Here is a 22,750-nt window from a genome sequence, read left to right on the forward strand (position 1 = left end):
GGAACACAAGAAGAGTCTTGCTGTATTGGGCTGAAAAGAGATTGAGTCCAGCATCTTTAGGATCATAAAAAACTGCCTTAAACTGGGTCAAGCCATTTGTCTATCTAGTTCAGGGACACAGGTGGCGCTGTGGTCTAAATCACCGAGCCTCTTGGGCTTGCCGATCAGATGGTCGGCAGTTCAAATCCCCCCTCTCTACCGCAGAGAGATGACCCAGAGTCACCCATGGTGATCAGAAGGTTGGCGGTTCGAATCCCCGCGATGGGGTGAGCTCCTGTTGCTCTGTCCCAGCTTCTGCCAACTTAGCAGTTTGAAAGCACTCCAGCTCGAGTAGATAAATAGGTACCACTGCAGCAGGAAGGTAAACGGCGCTTCCGTGCACTCTGGTTTCCGTCACGGTGTCCCGTTGTGCCAGAAGCGGTTTAGTCATGCTGGCCACATGACCAGGAAAGCTGTCTGTGGACAAACGCCGGCTCCCTTGGCCTGAAAGCAGAGATGAGTGCCGCACCCCATAGTCAAATTTGACTGGACTTAACCGTCCAGGGGTCCTTTACCTTTACCTTTTACCTTACAGCAGCCTTTCTCAACCTGTGGTTCCCCAGATGTTGTTGGACTACAAATCCCATGACCCCTAGCTACCAAGGCCAGAGCCCAGGGATGATGGGGTTTGTAGTCCAGCAACATCTGGGGACCCACAGGTTAAGAACCGCTGCCTTACAGAGACCTAGCTGTCTGTGGACAAACACCGAAAGCAGAGATGAGTGCCACACCCCATAGTCAAATTTGACTGGACTTAACCATCCAGGGGACCATTTACCTTGTCTATCTAGCTCACTATTGTCTATGCAGACAAGCAACAGCTTTCTCCCCAGGGTTTTAGAGAGATGCTAGAGATTTTAGAGAGATGCTGAAGATCTCATGCATGCAAGGCAGAGATGCTCTACCAGTGCCAGAGCGTGTCCTCATGGCACCCAGGGTGTTCGTGCACCAGAATGCCAGTGGGGTGGGGCATGGAGGGCGATATGAGGGGGGGGGCAGTGGGGCAAGCACTCGCCCTTTCAATCTGTCCAGATCAGACAGAATCAGTCCAGATCATGCTGCTTTGCGAGGCTGGGATGTGGTGTTGGATTTGCAAGGCAGTGTGGGGCTGGCATGTGGAGCAAAATGCTTCCTTGAAGAAATTTCACCTGGGGCAATGGCCCCCATTGCTTAATCCATGCTTAATCAAGTTCCATATTTTTCGCTCTATAGGATGCACCAGTTTTTGGAGGAGGAAAACAAGAAAAAAAATACTCTGAATCTCAGAAGCCAGAACAGCAAGAGGGATCGCTGTGCAGTGAAAGCAGCAATCCCTTTTGCTGTTCTGGCTTCTGGGATAGCTGTGCAGCCTGCATTCGCTCCATAAGACAGACAATCATTTCCCCTTACTTTTTAGGAGGGAAAAAGTGAGTCTTATAGAGCAAAAAAATACGGTATTTCTATTGGCCCAGCCTGAATCTCCTGCCAGTGTGTGTTTGGGTGACCCAAAGTATTACTATTATGAAAGAGGGGAAAGGGGGGGGAGTAGTAGCTGATGAAGCTGGAAGCCAAAGCGTTTTGCCACGGGGAGAAATAAATTAAAACTCCGCTGATCTCAGCAAGATAGGTACAGATGCAACTACTAAAATAGGCACTTACTCAGAAAGTGATTTAAGAACAGCAAAGGGGGAATATGAACCGCTCTCCACCCCCAACTTTTCCTTTTTTGAAACAGAACCACAATGGATTGCGACCAAACCAATGTTAGGGGAATAAATGTCATCACCAAGGACACGGGTGTGGCAAGCGAAGAAACGAAGGGGAACGTATCCAGGGAACCTGCAGATGGAGAAGCCCCATCAATCAGGCTGAACACCCTTGTTTGTCCCAAATTTGCCATGGCACCCTAAGTGACCACAACTGTGTGTGTCATCCGAACGATGGATTTCAGCTTGCTGCATAAACAATCTTCCTAACATAGCAACGCTTGCCGGGGTTTCCTGTGTTGCATTCAAGTCACTACATCAGTGGCTCATGCTTATCAACAGGGGGGCTTGTCCATTCTTCTGTTTGCCCTGCTGTTTGCCCTGGGAAAACCCACAGATCAGTGTGGAACCAGAACAAACAGCAATCAGGTTTTCCGCGAATTGCTGTTTGTTCCGATTTAGCACTAAAGAGTGAGTTCTCCGGGGAAAGTGGTGAGGCAAAGGCAAAACACTTAGCCCCGTGCTTTCATACCCTCCAACATTTCTACAATGAAAATAGGGGTGTCCTATTCAATAATAATAATGTTGATAATAATACAGTGGTGCCTCAGGTTAAGTACTTAATTCGTTCCGGAGGTCCGTTCTTAACATGAAACTATTCTTAACCTGAAGCACGACTTTAGCTAATGGGGCCTCCCGCTGCTGCCACACCGCCAGAGAACGATTTCTGTTCTCATCCTGAAGCAAAGTTCTTAACCCGAGGTAATATTTCTGGGTTAGTGGAGTCTGTAACCTGAAGCGTATGTAACCCGAGATACCACTGTAATAATCTTCATACCCCATCCATCTGATTGGGTTGCCTCAGCCATGCTGGGTGGCTTCCGACATATATAAAAACATAATTAAACATTCAAAAGCTTTCCTATACAGGCCTGCCTTCAGATGTCTTCTAAAGGTTGTCTAGTTACTCATCTCCTTGGCTCAGGGGTTGCATAACTCCGTACCCTCCAATATTTTTCCGATGGAAATAGGGATGTCCTAAGGAAAAGCCAGACATTCCTGGATCAAGTGAGAAACCAGGACAGCTTCTGTAAATCTGGGACTGTCCCTGGAAAATAGAGACACTTGGAGGATCTGTGTTTTCTAGGCACGGTCCAATTGTGGATGAGGCTTTAGCCTGCTTCCCCCCACCCCACCCCAAACAACAACAAAATCCCTCACACTATTAGCGTTTCCTGACAGTTGAAGGAGTTTCCCAAGCCTTTTCTCTTTCAGGGCATCCTCAGGGCTGCAAATTCACACCATACATTTAAAGCACAAATCAAGCCCATGACTTCTTGCAAAGAACTCTGGGAACTGTAGTTTTTTAAGGGTGCTGGGATTGTCGCTCTGTGATGGGCAAACTACACTTCCCAGGCTTCTCCCCCATGTGTTTTAAATGGGCTTTAAGTGTTGGGTGTGCAATTTTCCCAATGTCTTGGCACCTCCTGCTGCGACCTTTTCTCACGAAAGCATTTGAAGTGGGGTGGATGGGTGGGAGACCCAACTGTAAAAGGCTAGTTGGAAGAGAGACTTAGCTGGAAGAGGAAACAAGTAGCTTTACTCAATTAACCGTGTTTGCCAGCTTAGGCATCTCAAGGAGCCAAGCCTTTTAAGTGTTGACACATTCCCCGACTTTTAGCTGCTGGCTGCGAACCAGAAGCTTTTGCCACTCAGTTCGCTGAGATCTGGATCAAGACATTTTTAAAAATGCAGTCATTCCAGTAGTAATCCTGCCTTGATATCAAACACTTAGGGAAACACTTAGGGCCGGATCTGTTCACCTTACCCTTGGCCTCTCCATCATCCCTGGCCTAGATTGCTAAGTTAAAGCCCTTCCGCTGGCACTTTCAAAGGCTTCCTCTCCTGTTTCGGTCTGGATGGCAAAGTTTCGTTTGGCAAGCAAGTCTCAAGAAGTTTGTCCAGTCCTCCATCACCATCCCTGACAAATCTTTAGCCTGGATCCCAGCTGGGCACGGTTACCTGTTTGGTGGGAGAAAGGTCTCCTGATCTGTTTAGAATTATAGAATTGTAGCGTTGGAAGGGATCCTACGGTCATCTAGTCCAGCCCGCTGCAATGCAGGAATTTCAGCTAAAGCATTCATGACAGATGGCCACCCAACCTCTGCTTAAAGGCCTCCAAGGAATGACAGTCCCCCCTAAAGGTAAAAAAGGTAAAGGACCCCTGGATGGTTAAATCCAGTTAAAGGCAACTATGGGGTCATTGTGCTTATCTTGCCTTCAGGTCGAGGGAGCTAGTGTTTGTCCACAGACAGCTCTCCAGGTCATGTGGCCAGCATGACTAAACCGTTTCTGGTGCAATGGAACACCGTGATGGAAACCAGAGTGCATAGAAGCGCCATTTACCTTCCCGCTGAAACGGTACCTGTTTATCTACTTGCACTAGTGTGCTTTCGAGCTGCTAGGTTGGCAGGAGCTGGGACAGAGCAACGGGAGCTCACCCCATCACGGGGATTCGAACCGCCGACCTTCTGATCACCATGGGTGACTCTGGGTCATCTCTCTGCGGTAGCTTATCTTTAAGTTTTAAGTGTCTATACGTTTATCGCATTTATAAATTTTAAATTTATTGTTGTACATTGTTTTAAATGTTTGTTTTCCTTTTGAGATTGTACCCCCAAGTGTGTCTTATAAGCTGGTCTCCGACCGTAATCTATCAGGGTGTTCTCACCATGACATAGTGAATTGAACAGAATGGAAGGTAGTGGGTAGGGGCACCAAATTTTGACCTTGCTCAGGGTGTTGTGGGAATTTGAAAGCCCAATGACTGCCCTTGCCCTCTCTCCGGGATTCTTTAGCTGTGATTCCTGCACAGACCCTTTGGGTTCCTTTAAACTTTACTACAATTCCATGATTCTACAATCTTAAAAACAGTTTCCCTTCCTAAAACCCAGCCCTCTTCATCTCCAGCTCCAACAAAGCCCTGAAGCAATCACCTTGAAATGAATTTTGTGTTTAAATTAATATACAGGTGGGATGCGCAACAAGTGTTGCAGTGTGGAATGGTCCTTTCTGGGGGATTTTGACCCCTCCATTCTGTCCCCTTTCCTCCCACTTTTCCATCCTTGCACCCCAACTTTCAGTCAACATTGCCACAGCCACTAAGCAACCACTTCTCATCTGGCTGTTGGCTGTTCCTTCCTTCCTCTCTCTTTTAGGGATTCTATTCTTCTATTCTTTCTTTCTTTTCTCTTTTTAGCTTTTGCAAACCTTGGGGCTCCGCTGAGCCTGTTGGCGCCTGTCATTTGTATGTGGGCGGTTCTGTACCTGTTCCTAACCAACAGGACTCACCACCTGAGCATCACTAACAAAAGGGATCTGTTCCACTTTCTTTTTAGGAAACCAAAAACTTCAACGTTCCTCCAGACCATTAAGAAACTGATAACTGTATACGATCAATCACAATAAAAAAAAATGTCAAAAGCAGCAGCTACATCTGTGATTAGGCATAAAAGCAAACAACAGCAACAACCAAAAATAATAATAATAAAAACCCATTGACTTGCAATTGTCAGGCAAAAAGCGCTCATAACTCAGTTGGCTATGCATATATGTTTGCCATAAAGAAAGTCCCAGGTTTAGGAAGGAATAAGATAGCATGTGCAATAAGATTGGGAGGGGGGAATAAAATAGTCTAAACCACTGAGCCTAGGGCTTCCTGATTGGAAGGTCAGCAGTTCAAATCCCCATGACGGGGTGAGCTCCCATTGCTCGGTCCCTGCTCCTGCCAACCTAGCAGTTCAAAAGCACGTCAAAGTGCAAGTAGATAAATAGGTACCGCTCCGGCGGGAAAGTAAATGGTGTTTCTGTGCACTGCTCTAGTTCGCCAGAAGTGGCTTAGTCATGCTGGCCACATGACCCGGAAGCTGTATGCCGGCTCCCTTGGCCAATAAAGCGAGATGAGCGCCGCAACCTCAGAGTCAACCACAAGTGGACCTAATGGTCAGGGGTCCCTTTGCCTTTACCTTTGCCTTAAGATAGTATATGGAATAAGATTGGGAAGGGGAATAAAATACATGGTACAAATTTAAAAGTGTGTCTCATAATGGAAGATGGAGAGAAAGTAGAGTCCCAGGATGCAAGCAAATGAGGAGTGCAAAAGTTACCTCCTTAGGTGGTGATTCTTTATGTAGCACCACCAACATGCCTGCCCTTTGCAGAGTAAAAGAGAAAAAGTCTCTACCCCAAGGATCCTACAATCAGATATTTAGCACAGAGGAAGCAACAGATGAAGAGAAGAAAATCAGAGGCTGGGCTGCAGAATTTATATATTTGTTTGTTTTCTTGCATTTACATTCCACCTTTTCTTCCAAGGGTGCATACATGGTTCTTCCTCCTGATTTTTAAATCTCACAACAATCCTGTGAGGTTGGTCAGGCTGAGAGGCAGTGACTGGCCCAAGCATCACGACCAAGTGGGGATTTTAACCCTTGCCTCCCAGGTCTTAGTCCAACTCTCTAACCACTACACCACCACTGCCTCTTATGTGTGGTTATTTCAGCTCAATGCCCTTAGGGTTGGTTACAAGTACGGATGCTTGAGGGATTTGATCCTTGCTGAGTCCAATCTGAGTGATATGATCAGCACCTCCCAGACTCGGAACAGAGACTCTTCCAGCCTTTGGTTCTCCAGACTTCTACATCAGATGGAAATTATTCTTTTTGAAAGTCGTCTTGAGAATTCACCAACAAATCTTTCCTAATGTACACACTTTTTTCTATGCAATTTCACCTGAGGTACACGCTTCTACAAACCAATTCCCCCTAATATACCGTATTTTTCGCTCTATAAGATGCACCAGACCACAAGACGCACCTAGTTTTTGGAGGAGGAAAACAGAAAAAAAAATATTCTGAATTTCAGAAGCCAGAACAGCAAGAGGGATCGCTGCGCAGTGAAAGCAGCAATCCCTCTTGCTGTTCTGGCTTCTGGGATAGCTGCGCAGCCTGCATTCGCTCCATAAGACGCACACACATTTCCCCTTACTTTTTAGGAGGGAAAAAGTGAGTCTTATAGAGCAAAAAATACGGTAATGCATTTCTATATGTTGCTTTTGCTATGATATGCATATCTATGGACAATTTGCCCCCACTTTTTGGGTACACATTATTTGGGTGGGGAACTGATCACAACATTTGGAGAAGTGCAAATTCCCAAGGCAAGCTGCTTTGCCGGTCAAATACTGCTTCGGAAAGGCAGAATTAGTAGGCTGGCATTGAAATGCAAACATAGCAGATTTAGCCTGGAGAAGAGGAGGTTAAGGGGTGATATGATAGCCATGTTCAAATATATAAAAGGATGTCACATAGAGGAGGGGAAAAGGTTGTTTTCTGCTGCTCCAGAGAAGCGGACACGGAGCAATGGTTCCAAACTACAAGAAAGAAGATTCCACCTAAACATTAGGAAGAACTTCCTGACAGTAAGAGCTGTTTGACAGTGGAATTTGCTGCCAAGGAGTGTGGTGGAGTCTCCTTCTTTGGAGGTCTTTAAGCAGAGGCTTGACAACCATATGTCAGGAGTGCTCTGATGGTGTTTCCTGCTTGGCAGGGGGTTGGACTCGATGGCCCTTGTGGTCTCTTCCAACTCTCTATGATTCTATGATTCTATGATCTCCCTTCCCTTGCTGGGATGTATCAAAGCAGGACAGCCGAGATAAAAAGCCTTGGGTGTGAGAATGGAGTCTCACACCCAAGTAGATCCAGGACTGAATTGGAAGTCAAGGCCCACGTGGTACATGTAAAGTGAGGGAATGAGGGAGATTTTGCCAGCACAGTCCTGGATAGATGTGTGGGAAGACAATGGAAGACCACAGTGGAGAAGATTTCAGTGGCCCATGTGCCAGACAGGGTGAGAGAAAACTGCTGGGTTTTGCACTGGCATGCACTGCAGATCAAGGTGGGTGAGGATTTATAGGAAAGAGATCCCACAGTGCCATAATCCGCTGCTGAGATCTCAGGGTGCCACCTTCCTTTGCAGTTTTGGCAGAGATTGGGCACGGCAGGCGTTTCCCATCACTGTACCTCCCTGCCAGGAGAAACTTCAATTACTGTGTTCCTGCCCATCATGCATCAATTAAAGGTGCAATGGTTAGAGCCGAAGGGAACTATGGCCCACCCTGCTGAAAATGAACTAGGCTTCTCCTTCTGCAGTAAGGGCATACTGCTGGGCGGGGTAGAAATAATGAAATTATTATTATTATTATTATTATTATTATTATTATTATTATTATTATTATTTTCTTACTGAGTCATCCTGCAAAGCCAAGATTTCTATTACATGCCTACCAATGAACTGACAGGATCCTGGCACTTGGCATCAACCTCACAGAACTTCACAAAGCTCGATCTGTTCCTAGATCCTGTGTGAGGCTCCCTCGCCTATTATAAGCATTAGATCTCAACACTCCCTGCGTCTCCCTCCAACCTCAGCACTTGGAATGCTTGTGAAGATTCCGTAGTATCGCAGCTCTCTCTCTCTCTCTCTCTGTGTGTGTGTGTGTGTCTTTCTCTTTCTCTCTTGGTGCTGCCTTCAAGCAGAGTTCCGGAAAATCTACTTCCAGCCTGCTCTGGTATTGTTGCATTTCTTTCCCATGCGGACATTCGCTTCCTCCTATCCCTCCCTTTCCTACAGCACCAGTTCTAGGCTTCATAAACTTCCTCCCCTTTTGCTCTTGCTGAAAAACAACAGCTGCCGCCCTACCCATTTCCATGGAGACCCCTTCCATTTTCCCACCTCTAATGCAAAGCATATGTCAGAGGGAAAGGGAGTATCTCTCTGTGTGTGCTCATTAGACAGTGCATTTATTTTCCCAACCTGGCTGCTGAGAATAGGGGTATATTGCCATTCTAGAAAAAAGTGGCTTCATTTTATCTGAGACCTGCTGCATCCACTTAGTGCTGCGTCAAACAGCTCAGCCGTGCATAATGAGCATGTACCATGGTAAAAAGGTAAAGGTAAAGGGCCCCTGGAGTGGGATGCGGGTGGCGCTGTGGGTTAAACCACAGAGCCTAGGGCTTGCCAATCAGAAGGTTGGTGGTTCGAATCCCCGTGATGGGGTGAGCTCCCGTTGCTCGGTCACTGCTCCTGCCAACCTAGCAGTTCGAAAACACGTCAAAGTGCAAGTAGATAAATAGGTAAGGTAAATAGCGTTTCCATGCACTGCTCTGATTCGCCAGAAGTGGCTTAGTCATGCTGGCCACATGACCTGGAAGCTGTACGCCGGTTCCCTTGGCCAATAAAGTGAGATGAGCGCCGCAACCCCAGAGTCAGTCACGACTGGACCTAATGGTCAGGGGTCCCTTTACCTTTATGCTTCTCCCAGAAGACCACTCCCCACCGAAGATGGTGATCCCTAGGAAAGATCCTATCCTGTATACGGCCTCCCAATGAGGCAAGATCTGTTGGATCTGTTGGATGGTGGCATCCTTGGTTTTGAAATGTCTTCCTTTGAATGATCGACGGAAACCCTCGTTTAGCTGTTTCTCAAAGGCATGTCAAAACTCATTTGTTCCAAGCCAGTGTTGACGTGAGTTCATGAATGAATGGATGCATTTATGTTTTAAGATGCCCTAGATCAGCCACCACAGATACTAATACTAAGCTCTGTTCTCTGAGTGTGAATCCTTATGCAGCAAAAAGAGGTGCCTTGCGTGCACAAGACGAAGGGATCAGAAAGTTTAAGGGATCCTAAGCTTTGCAGGAAAAACAAAGAAACACGCCAATGAAATATGAGTGGCTCGGTGGCTACAGAATGGTGAGTGTCTGTCGGGTGGAGCTGCAAGAATAGAAAACCATTGAAGCATGGAATAGGGTGGCTTGAACCCTGAACAGAAGCACTTCAGGCTGCAACATTTTGTTGCAGCGGGCTGTACAGATTCAAAGGCTTTATTGCTTCTGTTCATTAGTTGCCAAGGCTTTTAGAGAAGCATCCCTCTGTGAGGTGGAGGAGGTGGAAAGAAAAGTATAATTCAAAGTACATTATATTACATAATCTATAACATTTTTTAAAAAAGTTGAAAGAGCTAAAACATAGGAATTCCATTTTCAGAGACACTGTAACTCCAGTGTCCAAATGTTTGCAGATTCTACAAACTTGGGTATATCCACATCTTTCCCCACCTTGGAATTTTCTCGAGACATCTGCCTGGCTCATTTTGGCCAGACCCACTCCAGCAGTTCTTATATTTTTAAGTTCTTGCAAGTCTGTGGAAACTTTAAGGCTCCGGGGACAGTTAATAATATAGTTCGAAACCGTATAAATATAGAGTGGGTTGCAGGATTGCAGGCGGAGGTCTGTAGAGACCTAGGGGGGAGGGAGAGGATGGAGTAGGGGAACTGAGTCGGGCGACTGGGGGATGGGGGAAGCTGAACCTTTCATATTCAGGTAAGGAGCTGGCAGCTTGATGCCGCGAGATAATTGGGCATGTATTTTCTCTCCCCGGAGAACCACTTTTAGCACTTCTGTCCATCCCTTCATGCGGGGATAATGCAGTTGGAGAGATTCCTTTGCCCTTCCCCTAATGCAAATGCGCAGGGTAATTTTTGTTGAGACCCAGCAGAGTTTCAGCTCCTACAGTCGTTTTAACATGTCACATTTGCAATTTTTATGATGTTCTTTCTAAACCATTTGAAGCCGTAGCCATAGCTACCATTCCCCGAGGTGCCTGGGAAGAGCGGTTGGTTTTCGAACCGCTCTAGGAAATGTAGCTCCCTGAGGAGAATTTGGTGCCTCTTGACAGATCTCAGCGCCCTTAATAAACTACAGTTCCCAGAAGAGAAGTACATGTGAAAAGGGTCTAGGAGTCTTGGTTGACCACAAACTTGACATGAGCCAACAGTGTGACACGGAAGCTAAAAAAGCCAATGCAATTCTGGGCTGCATCAATAGGAGTATAGCATCTAGATCAAGGGAAGTAATAGTGCCACTGTATTCTGCTCTGGTCAGACCTCAACTGGAGTACTGTGTCCAGTTCTGGGCACCACAGTTCAAGAAGGACACTGACAAACTGGAACGTGTCCAGAAGAGGGCAACCAAAATGGTCAAAGGCCTGGAAACAATGCCTTATGAGTCTCCTTCTTTGGAGGTCTTTAAGCAGAGGCTTGACAACCATATGTCAGGAGTGCTCTGATGGTGTTTCCTGCTTGGCAGAGGGTTGGACTCGATGGCCCTTGTGGCCTCTTCCAACTATATGATTCTATGAAGACTTTGTGGGGGAGCCAGGCCTGCTTAACGTGGTGTGAGACTGTCTTAAATATTTGGTGCCGATGGGACCTGGAAAGGGAGGAATTTATCCTACAGCCCCCTAGGTTTTCACCTCGTGTGACATTTGGAGCTAAGATGGCCGCTCCTCCTGAGGGAAAACATCTGGGAAATTATGAGTCTCGACAAAGTTATCCAGGGACAGCCTCGCCCAAATGGGCCACGTTCACATATTACATTTAAAGCACTATGACCCCACTTTAAACAGTCATGGCTTCCCCCAAAGCTGCAGTTGAAGAGTGCTGAGAACTGTTAGGAGACCTCCCATTCCCCTCACAAGGCTACAATTTCCAGAGCGACTTAACAATAAATCGCTCTTCACAGGGAACTCTGGGAAATGAAGTTTTCCGAGGGGAATAAGCAGCCTCTTAACAACTCCAGCACCCATAACAAACTACAGCTCATAGAATTATTTGTCGGGAGCCATGAGTGGTTTAAGTGCCTGGCGTGAATTTGCCTCACTCTGGTTCCTTTTTTCGCTCCCTTTGTTGGCTTCAGCCCTGTCTCCCAGGGGCGGCCGTGACTCCCAGTTTGCATCACTCAAGAAGAAGAAGATCAAACCAAAATGATAAAGGAGCAGAAAGTTCAGGAGAAACGAACCCTCTTCACACAACCGCTTGCTTTTCCGGAGCTTTCTCCATGCTGGGTCTACAGAAGCTGTTCAATCAAATTCCTAAGGAAAACATTTTCCTTTTCTATCCTGTGTTCCAAATGCTTCATTGCTCTTGGAGGCTAATGTCCCCTCAGTTGAATTACAGATTTGGTGAAGGACATTTAATTATTGGCGTCGGCTAAATTTAAACCCCACCGGTCTATGACCCTTAGTATCACAAGATTGTCCTGAGAGTGCTTGGACTAAAACTGTCAACCAAAAGCTTTACTTTTCTGGTTTATCACCACAACCATTATTAGCACTGGCCTTCAGTAAAGCAAATAATTTAATTAGACAGTGCCTATGTGATACTGAGTGACAGAATAATTTGGCCACAATAAGGACATTTTGTCCAAGGCTGATCGCCGAAGATTTGATGCTTTTAAATTACGGTGCTGGAGGAGACTCTTGAGAGTCCCATGGACTGCAAGAAGATCAAACCGATCCATTCTGGAGGAAATCAGCCCTGAGTGCTCACTGGAAGGGCAGATCATGAAGCTGAGGCTCCAATACTTTGGCCACCTCATGAGAAGAGAAAACTCCCTGGAAAAGACCCTGATGTTGGGAAAGATGGAGGGCACCAGGAGAAGGGGACAGCAGAGGACGAGATGGTGGGACAGTGTTCTCAAAGCTACCAGCATGAGTTTGACCAAACTGCAGGAGGCAGTGGAAGACAGGAGGGCCTGGCGTGCTCTGGTCCATGGGGTCACGAAGAGTTGGACACAACTAAACAACAACAAAGTCATTTTGACACGTTGGCACCCTATTTGCAAAATTTGACCATTCCAAAATACAAACGTGCTCTCACTTATGCGAGATTAAATATACTGCCTTTAGGTGTACCTGAGGGTCAATTTCAAAAAATCCTGCTGGAAAAAAACGGTTATGACCATGTGAAGATAGCAGTATTGAATCAGTAGCTCATGGGCTTCTAGCTTGCATTCTTTATAAAGATTTGAGGAGTGGAGTTATTACCCCTCCATTAATACCCATATCTGGTCACTCAACCATTGCTACTTACTTCTGGCAGAAGTATTCTAATTGCCCCTGCTAAAAAATTATCTTGATCAGGTGACAGCAAAAACTGCAAATTTTTTGGCAGCGGCAATTAGAATAATATCTATTATTTGATTATTGATTTAAACCTCTAGAACAGACATAGGCAAACTCGCCCCCCCCAGATGTTTTGGGACTACAACTCCTATCATCCCTAGCTAACAGGACCAGTGGTTAGGAATGATGGGAATTGTAGTCTCAAAACATCTGGAGGGCTGAGTTTGCCTATGCCTGCTCTAGAATGTATTTTGTATTGCTAAGTTTTCACCTCTGTCTTCAGTATGTTGTATTTTATTTTATTGCTGTGGCTAGTGGCTGGTGTAAATAAAGATTCTTCTGAAAGGGAAAAGCTGTCTCTTAGCTGAGGAATCCCAGAACACCAGAGGTTTCTTTTATGACGACTCTGGGGAAGCCGTGCTCCCTTGGAAACCAGACCACACATCTTTAATAGCTCTGGTCAGCTCCTCCAACTGTTTTCTGGAGGACACAGCATCCCGTGGCATCGCGACCAGCACGGTCTTTACCTTCTTTTTTGCTGCGTGGGCCAGTTCTACAGCGGCGGTTTCGGAGAGAATGAGCAAGCCTCAGTTTTAGAGACCGACTCTGAGCTGTTTCAGGTTAATGGGGGTGGCAGGAGGGAAGGGGAGGGGAGGGAAAATGATTTGAATCACATTTAAAGGCAAACCTACCTAAATTGTCACTTTTCGGGGGGAATACATAAACCGAAACACAGCCATCCTTTGCAAATAATAATAATACTAATACTAATAATAATAATAATAATAATAATAATAATAATAATTTTTATTTATACCCCACCCTCCCCAGCCAAGACCAGGCTCAGGGCGGCTAACACCAGGTATAAAAACAATTGATTGAAATACAACTTAAAAAACAAGATTAAAACACAACATTAAAATGCAGCCTCATTTCAGTAGAAACTCAAACTCAAATCAAAAACTTTTTGGGGGGATGAAAACGTCAAGTCTTCACCAAGGCTAACTATCCAGACTGGTCCTACGTGGGCCAGAAAAAAGCCAGGGAAGTCCCCAAATAGGAGTTCCATCACAGAAGGAGAAAGGGGGAAAAAAGAAAGAGGGGGGGGGGAATCAATTCAGGCTTCACTGAATTATGCAATGCAAACCCCCCACCCAACCCCCAACCCCGGCAAGTAATATGTACAAGGGTGAATGTGCTGGGGGAGAGCAGACATAACAAATGCACAGAAGAGGGGAAATGTCAGGGGAAATTGTTTTGCAAAAAATGAACTGCACGCAGTAGATAATCAGGAAAGATCTGTACTAAAATGCTTGTGAATTTTCACAGGGACTTAAAACGGAATGTTGTAAATTGATGTGGGACTATGGAGAACTGAAGACAGAGAAAAGGAGAAACCAAAGATTTGCAACTACAGTTGCCATCAGCCCCTGCCAGCATGGTCAATGGTGATGGGAATTGAAGTCCAGTTGACAGATTCACCCCGCCCTACACAGCAGCTCTGCAGTTGGCTATGGGCCAAGCCTTCATTATTCTTGCTGGAAGGTCAGTCTGTCATTTCAGCGGAGTCTGCTTCAAAGTAAGCAGGCTTTCATATTTAGGCCAGCAGTGTAGTGTAGTGGTTAGAGTGTTGGACTAGGACCTAGCCTACCTCACAAGGCTGTTGTGGGAATTCAGCGAGGAGGGGGCAGAACCATGAGCTCAAGGTGAAATGTAAACTGGATTGGGGCCCAGCGGGGATATGACGCTACAACCTTTTAACCCATGTTGTGGTCCCAAGCTGTTGTTTGGGTGTTGGGAAGACTTGTAGGAGCCAACTCCTAGTGGCTGAGGTCCCTTCACTTCTGACCCCCAAAAGATGGGCATTGCCATTCAAATGGTGTGTGTGCATTGCGTCATGGGATTGATTATGTGGGGTGAGGTTTACCTCCCCACAAAAAATTTTTTCGTCAAGTTGACACCCCTGGAAAGTCTTTCACCAGCACCAGAGGTCTTGTTGAGAGTTTAGGGCTAATAATAATAATAATAGTAATAATAAATTTGTATTTATACAAATACCAGCTCAGGGCGGCTAACAACAAATTTAAAACACTTAATTGATGCTACAAAACAACCCAGCATAAAATACGGTATAAAGTGTAAATAACAATAAAATCAAAAATCAATTTAGGGGGGACATCCATCCAGTAAATATTAGATAGAATCATAGAATCATAGAATCATAGAATCATAGAGTTGGAAGAGACCACAAGGGCCATCGAGTCCAACCCCCTGCCAAGCAGGAAACACCATCAGAGCACTCCTGACATATGGTTGTCAAGCCTCTGCTTAAAGACCTCCAAAGAAGGAGACTCCACCACACTCCTTGGCAGCAAATTCCACTGTCGAACAGCTCTTACTGTCAGGAAGTTCTTCCTAATGTTTAGGTGGAATCTTCTTTCTTGTAGTTTGGAACCATTGCTCCGTGTCCGCTTCTCTGGAGCAGCAGAAAACAACCTTTCTCCCTCCTCTATGTGACATCCTTTTATATATTTGAACATGGCTATCATATCACCCCTTAACCTCCTCTTCTCCAGGCTAAACATGCCCAGCTCCCTTAGCCGTTCCTCATAAGGCATCATTTCCAGGCCTTTGAGCATTTTGGTTGCCCTCCTCTGGACACGTTCCAGTTTGTCCGTGTCCTTCTTGAACTGTGGTGCCCAGAACTGGACACAGTACTCCAGGTGAGGTCTGACCAGAGCAGAATACAGGGCACTATTACTTCCCTTGATCTAGATGCAATACTCCTATTGATGCAGCCCAGAATTGCATTGGCTTTTTTAGCTGCCGCGTCACACTGTTGGCTCATGTCAAGTTTGTGGTCAACCAAGACTCCTAGATCCTTTTCACCAGGACTCGCTGGCTAAATTAGTCCCACTTGGGCCAGCGTGGAGACCAGGGGAGAATTAGCTGTGGGGTCCCAGAGTGGGTAATCTTCATAAAAAGGGGAGGGGGAGGGGAGGAAGGGGAACAAAAGATCAGGTCAGGTTCAAATTGAAAGCTAGGCAGAATAGCTCTGTCTTACAGGCCCTGAGGAAGGAAGTTAAATCCTGCAGGGCCCTTGTCTCATGGGACAGAGCATTCCACCAGGTCGGAGCCACCACTGAGAAGGCCCTGGCCCTGGTGGAGGAGAATCTAACTTCCTTAGGGCCCGGGACCTCTAAACTATGATTATTCATGGACTTCTCTGCAGGGCATACCAGGAAAGACATTCCCATAAGTACAAGGGCCCTAAGCCACAAAGAGCTTGATGAAGAAGATCTCTCAGCCACAGCTGATAAGGCCTTAGAGCTCCCCCCTCATTGTGCCCAAAGCAAAAGAATTATCAGTGAAGATTAATTTCCTCCTGAGGATAAAAGCCTGTGCGATTCTGAGGAAAGCAAATCAAGTGTTGATAAGACCAGAAGCTTTTCTGATCTCACCAGTATGGCTCACTGCAGGCTGTGGCTCTGTGGGTTTGCAAGCAGAAGGTTCTGGGTTCAGTTCCTGGTATTTCAAGGTAGGGCTGGTTGGGGGCTCCCCATCTTAAATCCCAGAGAGCTCCTGCCAGCCAGTGTAGACTCTACTGAGCTGACTCATTATAACATAGCTTCCTATGTTCCTGGGCGTTGGCTAGAACTCTTTCTGATTCATCGTGGGCATTTGTGGTTACCTTCTACTGAGTCAGGCGGTCGTTCCGCTAATTTATTTGCTGATTTACTTATACAATTTGCTGGCCGGCCCTTTGCTTTTCCAACTTGGCTTGCAACCCAAGAGAAAACTACTTTTAGAAAACTGACAATAAAGCACGGATAAAAGCAGCAAATGGATAAAAATTCTAGGTGTTGCCTGTCTAACTGTCAAGTGGATATTTTACAGCGTCTCGGGGTCAAACTGCACTTCACATTTATTGTGTGGAAGCAATTAATGTGCCTTTTTATTTTAAAAAAAGTAGACGAGGATGGGGAAGAAATTCAGTTTGGTACTTAAATTCGCACTTTCCAAAAGCAATGCCCAAAATGAGACTCAGCAATCCGAAATTTTCCCTTCTCTGAATTTTGCAATGCAGTTCCGCCAGCAACAAAAATACGTGCAAGAAAATGCACTTATTAGAGAGACACGTTCGTGAAGATGCGTATATTTGGTGAAAATCACATACAAAAATGCATTAAGTTTTTTTGGGGGTGTGTGCAAAAATGTGTAGATTAGGAGGAACGCACACTGAAACGCTGGCAAATTTCCGTGAGTGCTTTTGAGGACAAAGCAATATAGAAAAGTGGTAAACCAAACCCAAGACTAGGAACAACAAATGGAACTGAAATTAATATTATGATTGCCATTGTTGTCATTTGCATTTATATCCCACTTTTCTCTCTAAGGACCTCAGGGGGATGTACATACTTAGTTGTAGCCCATCGACATCCCCTAGCTTTGCTGTACGCCTCCTACGAGGGGCAGGCTCCTTCCACACACCCTCGCGCCCCCACCACAATTTCTGACAGTCCTCCCTCGAAACCTATGAGCCCGTCTGCAGTAGCCGCGGAGAAGGAGGGGGCTTGTTCAGGGCAGAGTAAATGTTTAAAAGGTCTGGAGCGGTAATAATAATAAGAAGAATATTTTTTATTTATACCCCGCCCTCAGCAGCCATGGCTGCGCTCAGGGCAGCTAACAAGCAATAATAAAAACAAGTTGAATGAAGTACTGCTCCGCTGGTGCGCTGGATGGAAGCCAGCTGGGAGGGAGGCGGCTGGGGCGACCAGACACTGCAATTTTCTGGAGAGCTCTCTAAGGCTCCAAAGGGCATGTTTAAGTGGAGTTGGGCGATACTCTCTGTAGGTCTCTCTCTCTCTCTTTTAACACACAACATTCCAAGGCAAGCTGCAACTTAGTGAAAGGTGGCTGAGTGACTAGGGAGAGGGTCTTTAACCCTCCCCCTTGTCCCTTTTCAGCTTAAGATTCCCCCCTCCTCTAGCTGCTTTTTGGCCCTCGGTGGAGATGCAGACAACATGCTATGACTCTAAAGGTAAAGGTAAAGGGACCCCTGACCATTAGGTCCAGTCGTGGATGACTCTGGGGTTGCGGCGCTCATCTCGCTTTATTGGCCGAGGGAGCCGGTGTACAGCTTCCAGGTCATGTGGCCAGCATGACTAAGCCGCTTCTGGCGAACCAGAGCAGCGCACAGAAATGCCGTTTACCTTCCCGCCAGACCGGTACCTATTTATCTACTTGCACTTTGATGTGCTTTCGAATTGCTAGGTTGGCAGGAGCAGGGACCGAGCAACGGGAGCTCACCCCATCGTGGGGATTTGAACTGCTGACCTTCCAATCAGAAAGCCTTAGGCTCAGTGGTTTAGACTATTTTATTCCCCCCTCCCAATCTTCTGATCGGCAAGTTCTACGCTCTGTGGTTTAACCCACAGCGCCACCCGCGTCCCAGTTTGCTATGACTCTGGGCCTCTGGAAAAAGCAGCTTCGGGACATGGGTGGGACCCCCTCCTTCTTTCAGCCCCCCCCCATGGTGGTTGAATGCTGCCTTCCACCTCACACCTCCATTGGACTACAACTCCCATGGTCCTTGTCCATTGACCACAGGAGTTGTGGTCCAATATCAATCTGAGTGTGTCCATTGACCATGCTGGCTGGGGGGTGTCCAACAACAGTGGAGGATGCCAAATTGGAGATGGCTGTCCCCGAATCCAGGGTGGGTATAGGAACTTATGACCCTACAGATATTGTTGGACTGTAACTGCCAACAGTCCCAGCCAGCATGGTCAACGGTCAGGGATGATGGGAGTTGTAGTCCGGCAACATCTAGAGGGTGTCGGTTTCCCTGTTCTAGGAGAAGAGCCCTATCTACTTTGAGAGATGGGTCAGCTCTCAAGAGACAACTGTAGCAATTATCCCTTCTGGTAGAGCACGACCAGTCAGATTGCCTCCAACAAATGCCAGTGTTCCTATGGTTCTACTTCAGTCAGCAAAGAGCAGAAGATGCCTGGGCTCAGTGCTCAAATCCCTCTACAGGTGTGGAGTACAGGTATTATGTACCCCATGTACCCCAGGACCAAACCCACTGCTTCCTCCAGTGCCAGCAAAACTGGAGCCAAACCAGAGAGAAGCATGCTCAGAGGAGCCTCAAGGTTTGCAAAAGGGCAGGTGATCTTTTAAAGAATAAAATGAAAACATGGAAAGAGGCCAACTCTCCCCCCGCAACAAAAGCAAGGCTAATGAAGATTCGACACGCTCAGGGATCACCAAAAGTCAAGAACTGCTGAGTTGGAAAAGAGCGACGGGAAGCCAAGAAAGTAGAGTGAATTGGCTTTAGCCCCTAACAATGGAAAGGCATGACTGGGACTCCGATTAGGAGCAGTCCTGTTAGGGGTTAAGGATGTACTGCAACTTTCTGTCGCAGCTCCCACTTGTGGAAACTTGGCAGCATAGGACTGGAGGAACCAGCCACTGTTGTTACTGTTCTGGGTAAGGAAAGGGGTGCCTTTGGCAGAATTCTCCCTTCAGTGCCACTCTTAAAGATACTTCAGCCCACTTGAACTCAACACTGGACAGCCCTACAATGGCTTTGGTGACTCTCAATACCTCCAACGTAGTAAGCAACCAGAGAAAGGGATAAGAAATACACAGTTGCTGACGATGACAATATATGCATGTGGCGGCAAAGGTTAGGGTTGAATCCTTCGCTCTCCAGGAGTTAGTGCTTTTCGCCAGTAAATGCATTCGGTCAAAGCCCACGCGAAGCAATGCCAAAGGGGTTTTAGCCAGACAAGCAGGTGTCTCCCAGTTCCTGTGATTTTCAGAATAGCAGCTGCCAGGCAGAAAATCAACAGGTGTGGTTTTTCCCCCTGGAATGAAATGCTGAGATGGGGAATTGGTTACCACCAGCAGCTGAAATTTCTACCTGCCAGGAAGCTATTTCCAAGAAAAACCACAGAAATCCTGAACACCTTTAATATGGTCTTCAAGGGGAACTCTCATTTTACATCCATCCCATCTGCCACTCCTGTTACATTTGTCTCCATAGCTTGTGTGTGTGTGTGTGTGTGTGTGTGAGAGAGAGAGAGAGAGAGAGAGAGAGAGAAAGAAAGAAAGAAAGAAAGAAAGAAAGAAAGAAAGAAAGAAAGAAAGAAAGAAAGAGAGAGAGAGAGAATCTTAATGGGATTGTCAACTTTCTTCTGGCAGGGCTGTATGGCCATTCACAGCTGTGTATGGAAATTCCCACCCAGTGTGACCAGCCACAGAGACAGCCAGCACAACTGCCAAGCTTGGAACCTTCCTGTAAAAGAGAGGACTTGTCAGCTGCCTCTCCCCAGATGCCTTCGTTCTGCAAAACCCATTCGCCTCCCTTTGCATCTAGCCAGAACGCGGGGCACCTGCTGAACCCTGTCCTGTTGCTGAGTGGGTAGAAGCGAAAGGGTCCTGCTGGACCAATGAAAATAAAAGCTGGCCGCCTTCTGGCACATCTGCTACCTTTGCCACCTTACGACTCCAACATCCCTGGAAAGAAACCCAGCAACCTCCACACCCTTTTAACAAGTGGCTCTGGAAACCAGTGGCCAAACATCTGGCCTTTCGAGGCTATTGGTTTTCTTGGGGGGGGGGTTGCCAGTTTTTAAAATTGATTTCTCATCGTTTTTTAACAAACTGACCAAATTAGTACAAATTTTATGCAATTTTAAAAGCTGACTTCCCCCCCACCCCCCCGTTGATCCTTCTATTTTTCCTTCTTCTTTTGCTGTTCCTAAGTACAATAAGATCTCCAACTTTCATTTCAAAACTCCATCCCTTCTCCCTACACATCACCTGTTCAGTTATCAATTTCTGCTATGTCTTTATAACCTGCCCCCCAAAGCAGCTGAGTAGAGCAAATCTCCTTTTGTGGTTTTCTGGAGCCTTAACCCGCAGACAGGTACAGGTACAGAGGAGGAGGAGCAGAGAAGGAAGTCTGGGATGTGCTCGCCTTACCGCATTGAGCCCCAATGAGTTGTCCGACAGCCCGGACGTGATCCCGGAAAGGATGGCTGTGGCCACGACTGCCCCCAAGCACTGGGCGATAATGTACATGACGGCCCTCAAGATGCTGATCTGGCAGCTGAGCAGGAGGCCCAGAGTCACGGCCGGGTTCAGGTGACAGCCGCTGATGTGCCCCACGCTTTGGGCCATGGTGGCGATAGAGATCCCGAAAGCCAGGGAGACTTTCACGTTGTCTTGGACCCGCGGCACGGTGTCGTTGGCGCTGGGGATAGGGAAGTTGATGCCCAGCGCCGCGCCGATGCTGATGAAGATGAAGAGGCTCATGGCGAAGAACTCTGCCACCACCGCCCTCCAGAACTTCTTCTTCTTGAATTCGCTGGCCATCTCTGCCCTGCTCCTTCTTGCCTTCTCGCTCGCAGGCTTCCTTGCAGAAGAGAGAGGAGTCTGAGGGAGGAAGAGAGTGCTCCGGTTATTTATAGGGCTTTGGGTGGTCTGTAGGAGGGAAAGGGGTGTTGTACAAAGGGAGGAAAGGAACACTGACAATTGATGCTGCCTCTGGTACGGATGCAAGGCACCACGAGTTGCCTGCCAATTTGTTTCTTCCCCCCTCCCTCCTTCCTCCACCGGCTTCCCCCGCCCAGGCAACTTCTCTGCCTTCCTTCACAAACTCTGCTGCGTTCTTGTTCCCAAGTGCTTTTTAAAGGCATTCTCACTGCAAGAGCCGTTGGGAGGGTTTGTCTGCAGAGCTGCTAAGATCTTCGCTGCGCTCTCCAGATAGCGAGGGAGGCAGGAGGCAGACCTGAGCGAAAGCTCTTACCAGGCTTTTGAATCTCTCTCCTCTTCCATCCCTCTTTCCCTGCCTTTCTCTCTGAACTAACTGGGTCTCTGTACATGCTCAGGGGCTATTTATTCTCCCCTTTGGTGAACAAGGAGGGACAGCAAATTGAATGCTAAAAAGAAAAGTTTGATTGCTGCAATAAAAGGGAGTGGGAAAATCCATTGCATATTTTCCACCTGTTATCAACCATAGGAGTCCATTGCGCTCCATGGGGACTGAGCTCTTTCTAAAATTTGGGTTATGCAATTTCCAAGGTAAGTGGTTTTACTTATGCTAAAGAGCTGCAAACAGACATGGCAGTGCCTGCTTGGTTTATTCAAAAAAGGTTGTTACGAATAGCTTCTGATCCCAACTAGGGATGGAAGCATCTGCAAATTTTGGTCCCCTCTGTTTCTCGTTTCCCCAGCCTTAAATTCAGTTCTGCACCAAGTTTGGATATGTTGTTGCTCTTCTTGTTTGTTGCATGTATATCTCACCTGTTTTTTTCCAAGGAGCCCAAGGTGGCTCTCCTGCCTCATTTAAACCCCACAACAACCCTTTAAGGTAGGTTAGACTGAGGGGTGGTGACTGACCGAAGGTCACCCAATGAGTTTTATGGTTGAGTCCTGGTCTCCCAGATACACACAGACACGTTTCAAAATCCTCATGAAAATTCACCATCATTTTTTGTGTTCATTACTCCTAATCAATACATGTTCGCATGCAGTAATGATTGACACAGACTTTTTTGGCAGCATTCCCCCCTAATATCATACATTTATGGTACATTGTCTTCCCAAATATGTTTGCTTTTCAAGCACACTTTCCCTTAATAAAATAAACACGACTTAGAGAATACACAAAGTGTCGAATTTTTTTATTTATTTTTTGGCAACTGCATTGCAAAATTCAGTCAAGTATGAATTCCGATGGATGGTGTTCTTCCTCACATTATTTTAGAATGTACAAGTGGATAGAATTGCCTTTGGATGAGAACTGAATTGTATTTTTCCACATGCCACACTATGTATGAAACTTTCTATGAAGTTGTGCTAGCTTTAGCTAAACTCATTCCTTCAAATTCCTCACATAGCTGGAGCAGAACCCTTCGAGATCATCTCAAATATTATCGTAAGGAGAAAAATTGATGACAACTCTAACCTTGTATATGTACATGTATATGT

General features: G+C 46.5%; 1 protein-coding gene across 1 annotated transcript in view; it reads right to left on the reverse strand.

The window, feature by feature from the left end:
• AQP1 (aquaporin 1 (Colton blood group)) overlaps positions 1-21,308 on the reverse strand; it is a 34,292-nt gene extending 12,984 nt beyond the window's left edge. The window contains exons 1-2 of the mRNA XM_081834551.1: positions 21,291-21,308; positions 20,741-21,193 (exon numbers count right to left, since the gene is read on the reverse strand). Coding sequence (XP_081690677.1) covers positions 20,741-21,133 — 393 coding nt within the window. The 5' untranslated portion in view covers positions 21,134-21,193; positions 21,291-21,308. The remainder of the gene's footprint in view (positions 1-20,740; positions 21,194-21,290) is intronic.
• Positions 21,309-22,750: the final 1,442 nt, after the last annotated feature.

This window comes from Podarcis erhardii, assembly GCF_964252035.2.
Source record: "Podarcis erhardii genome assembly, chromosome: 12".
NCBI classification, from domain to species: domain Eukaryota; kingdom Metazoa; phylum Chordata; class Lepidosauria; order Squamata; family Lacertidae; genus Podarcis; species Podarcis erhardii.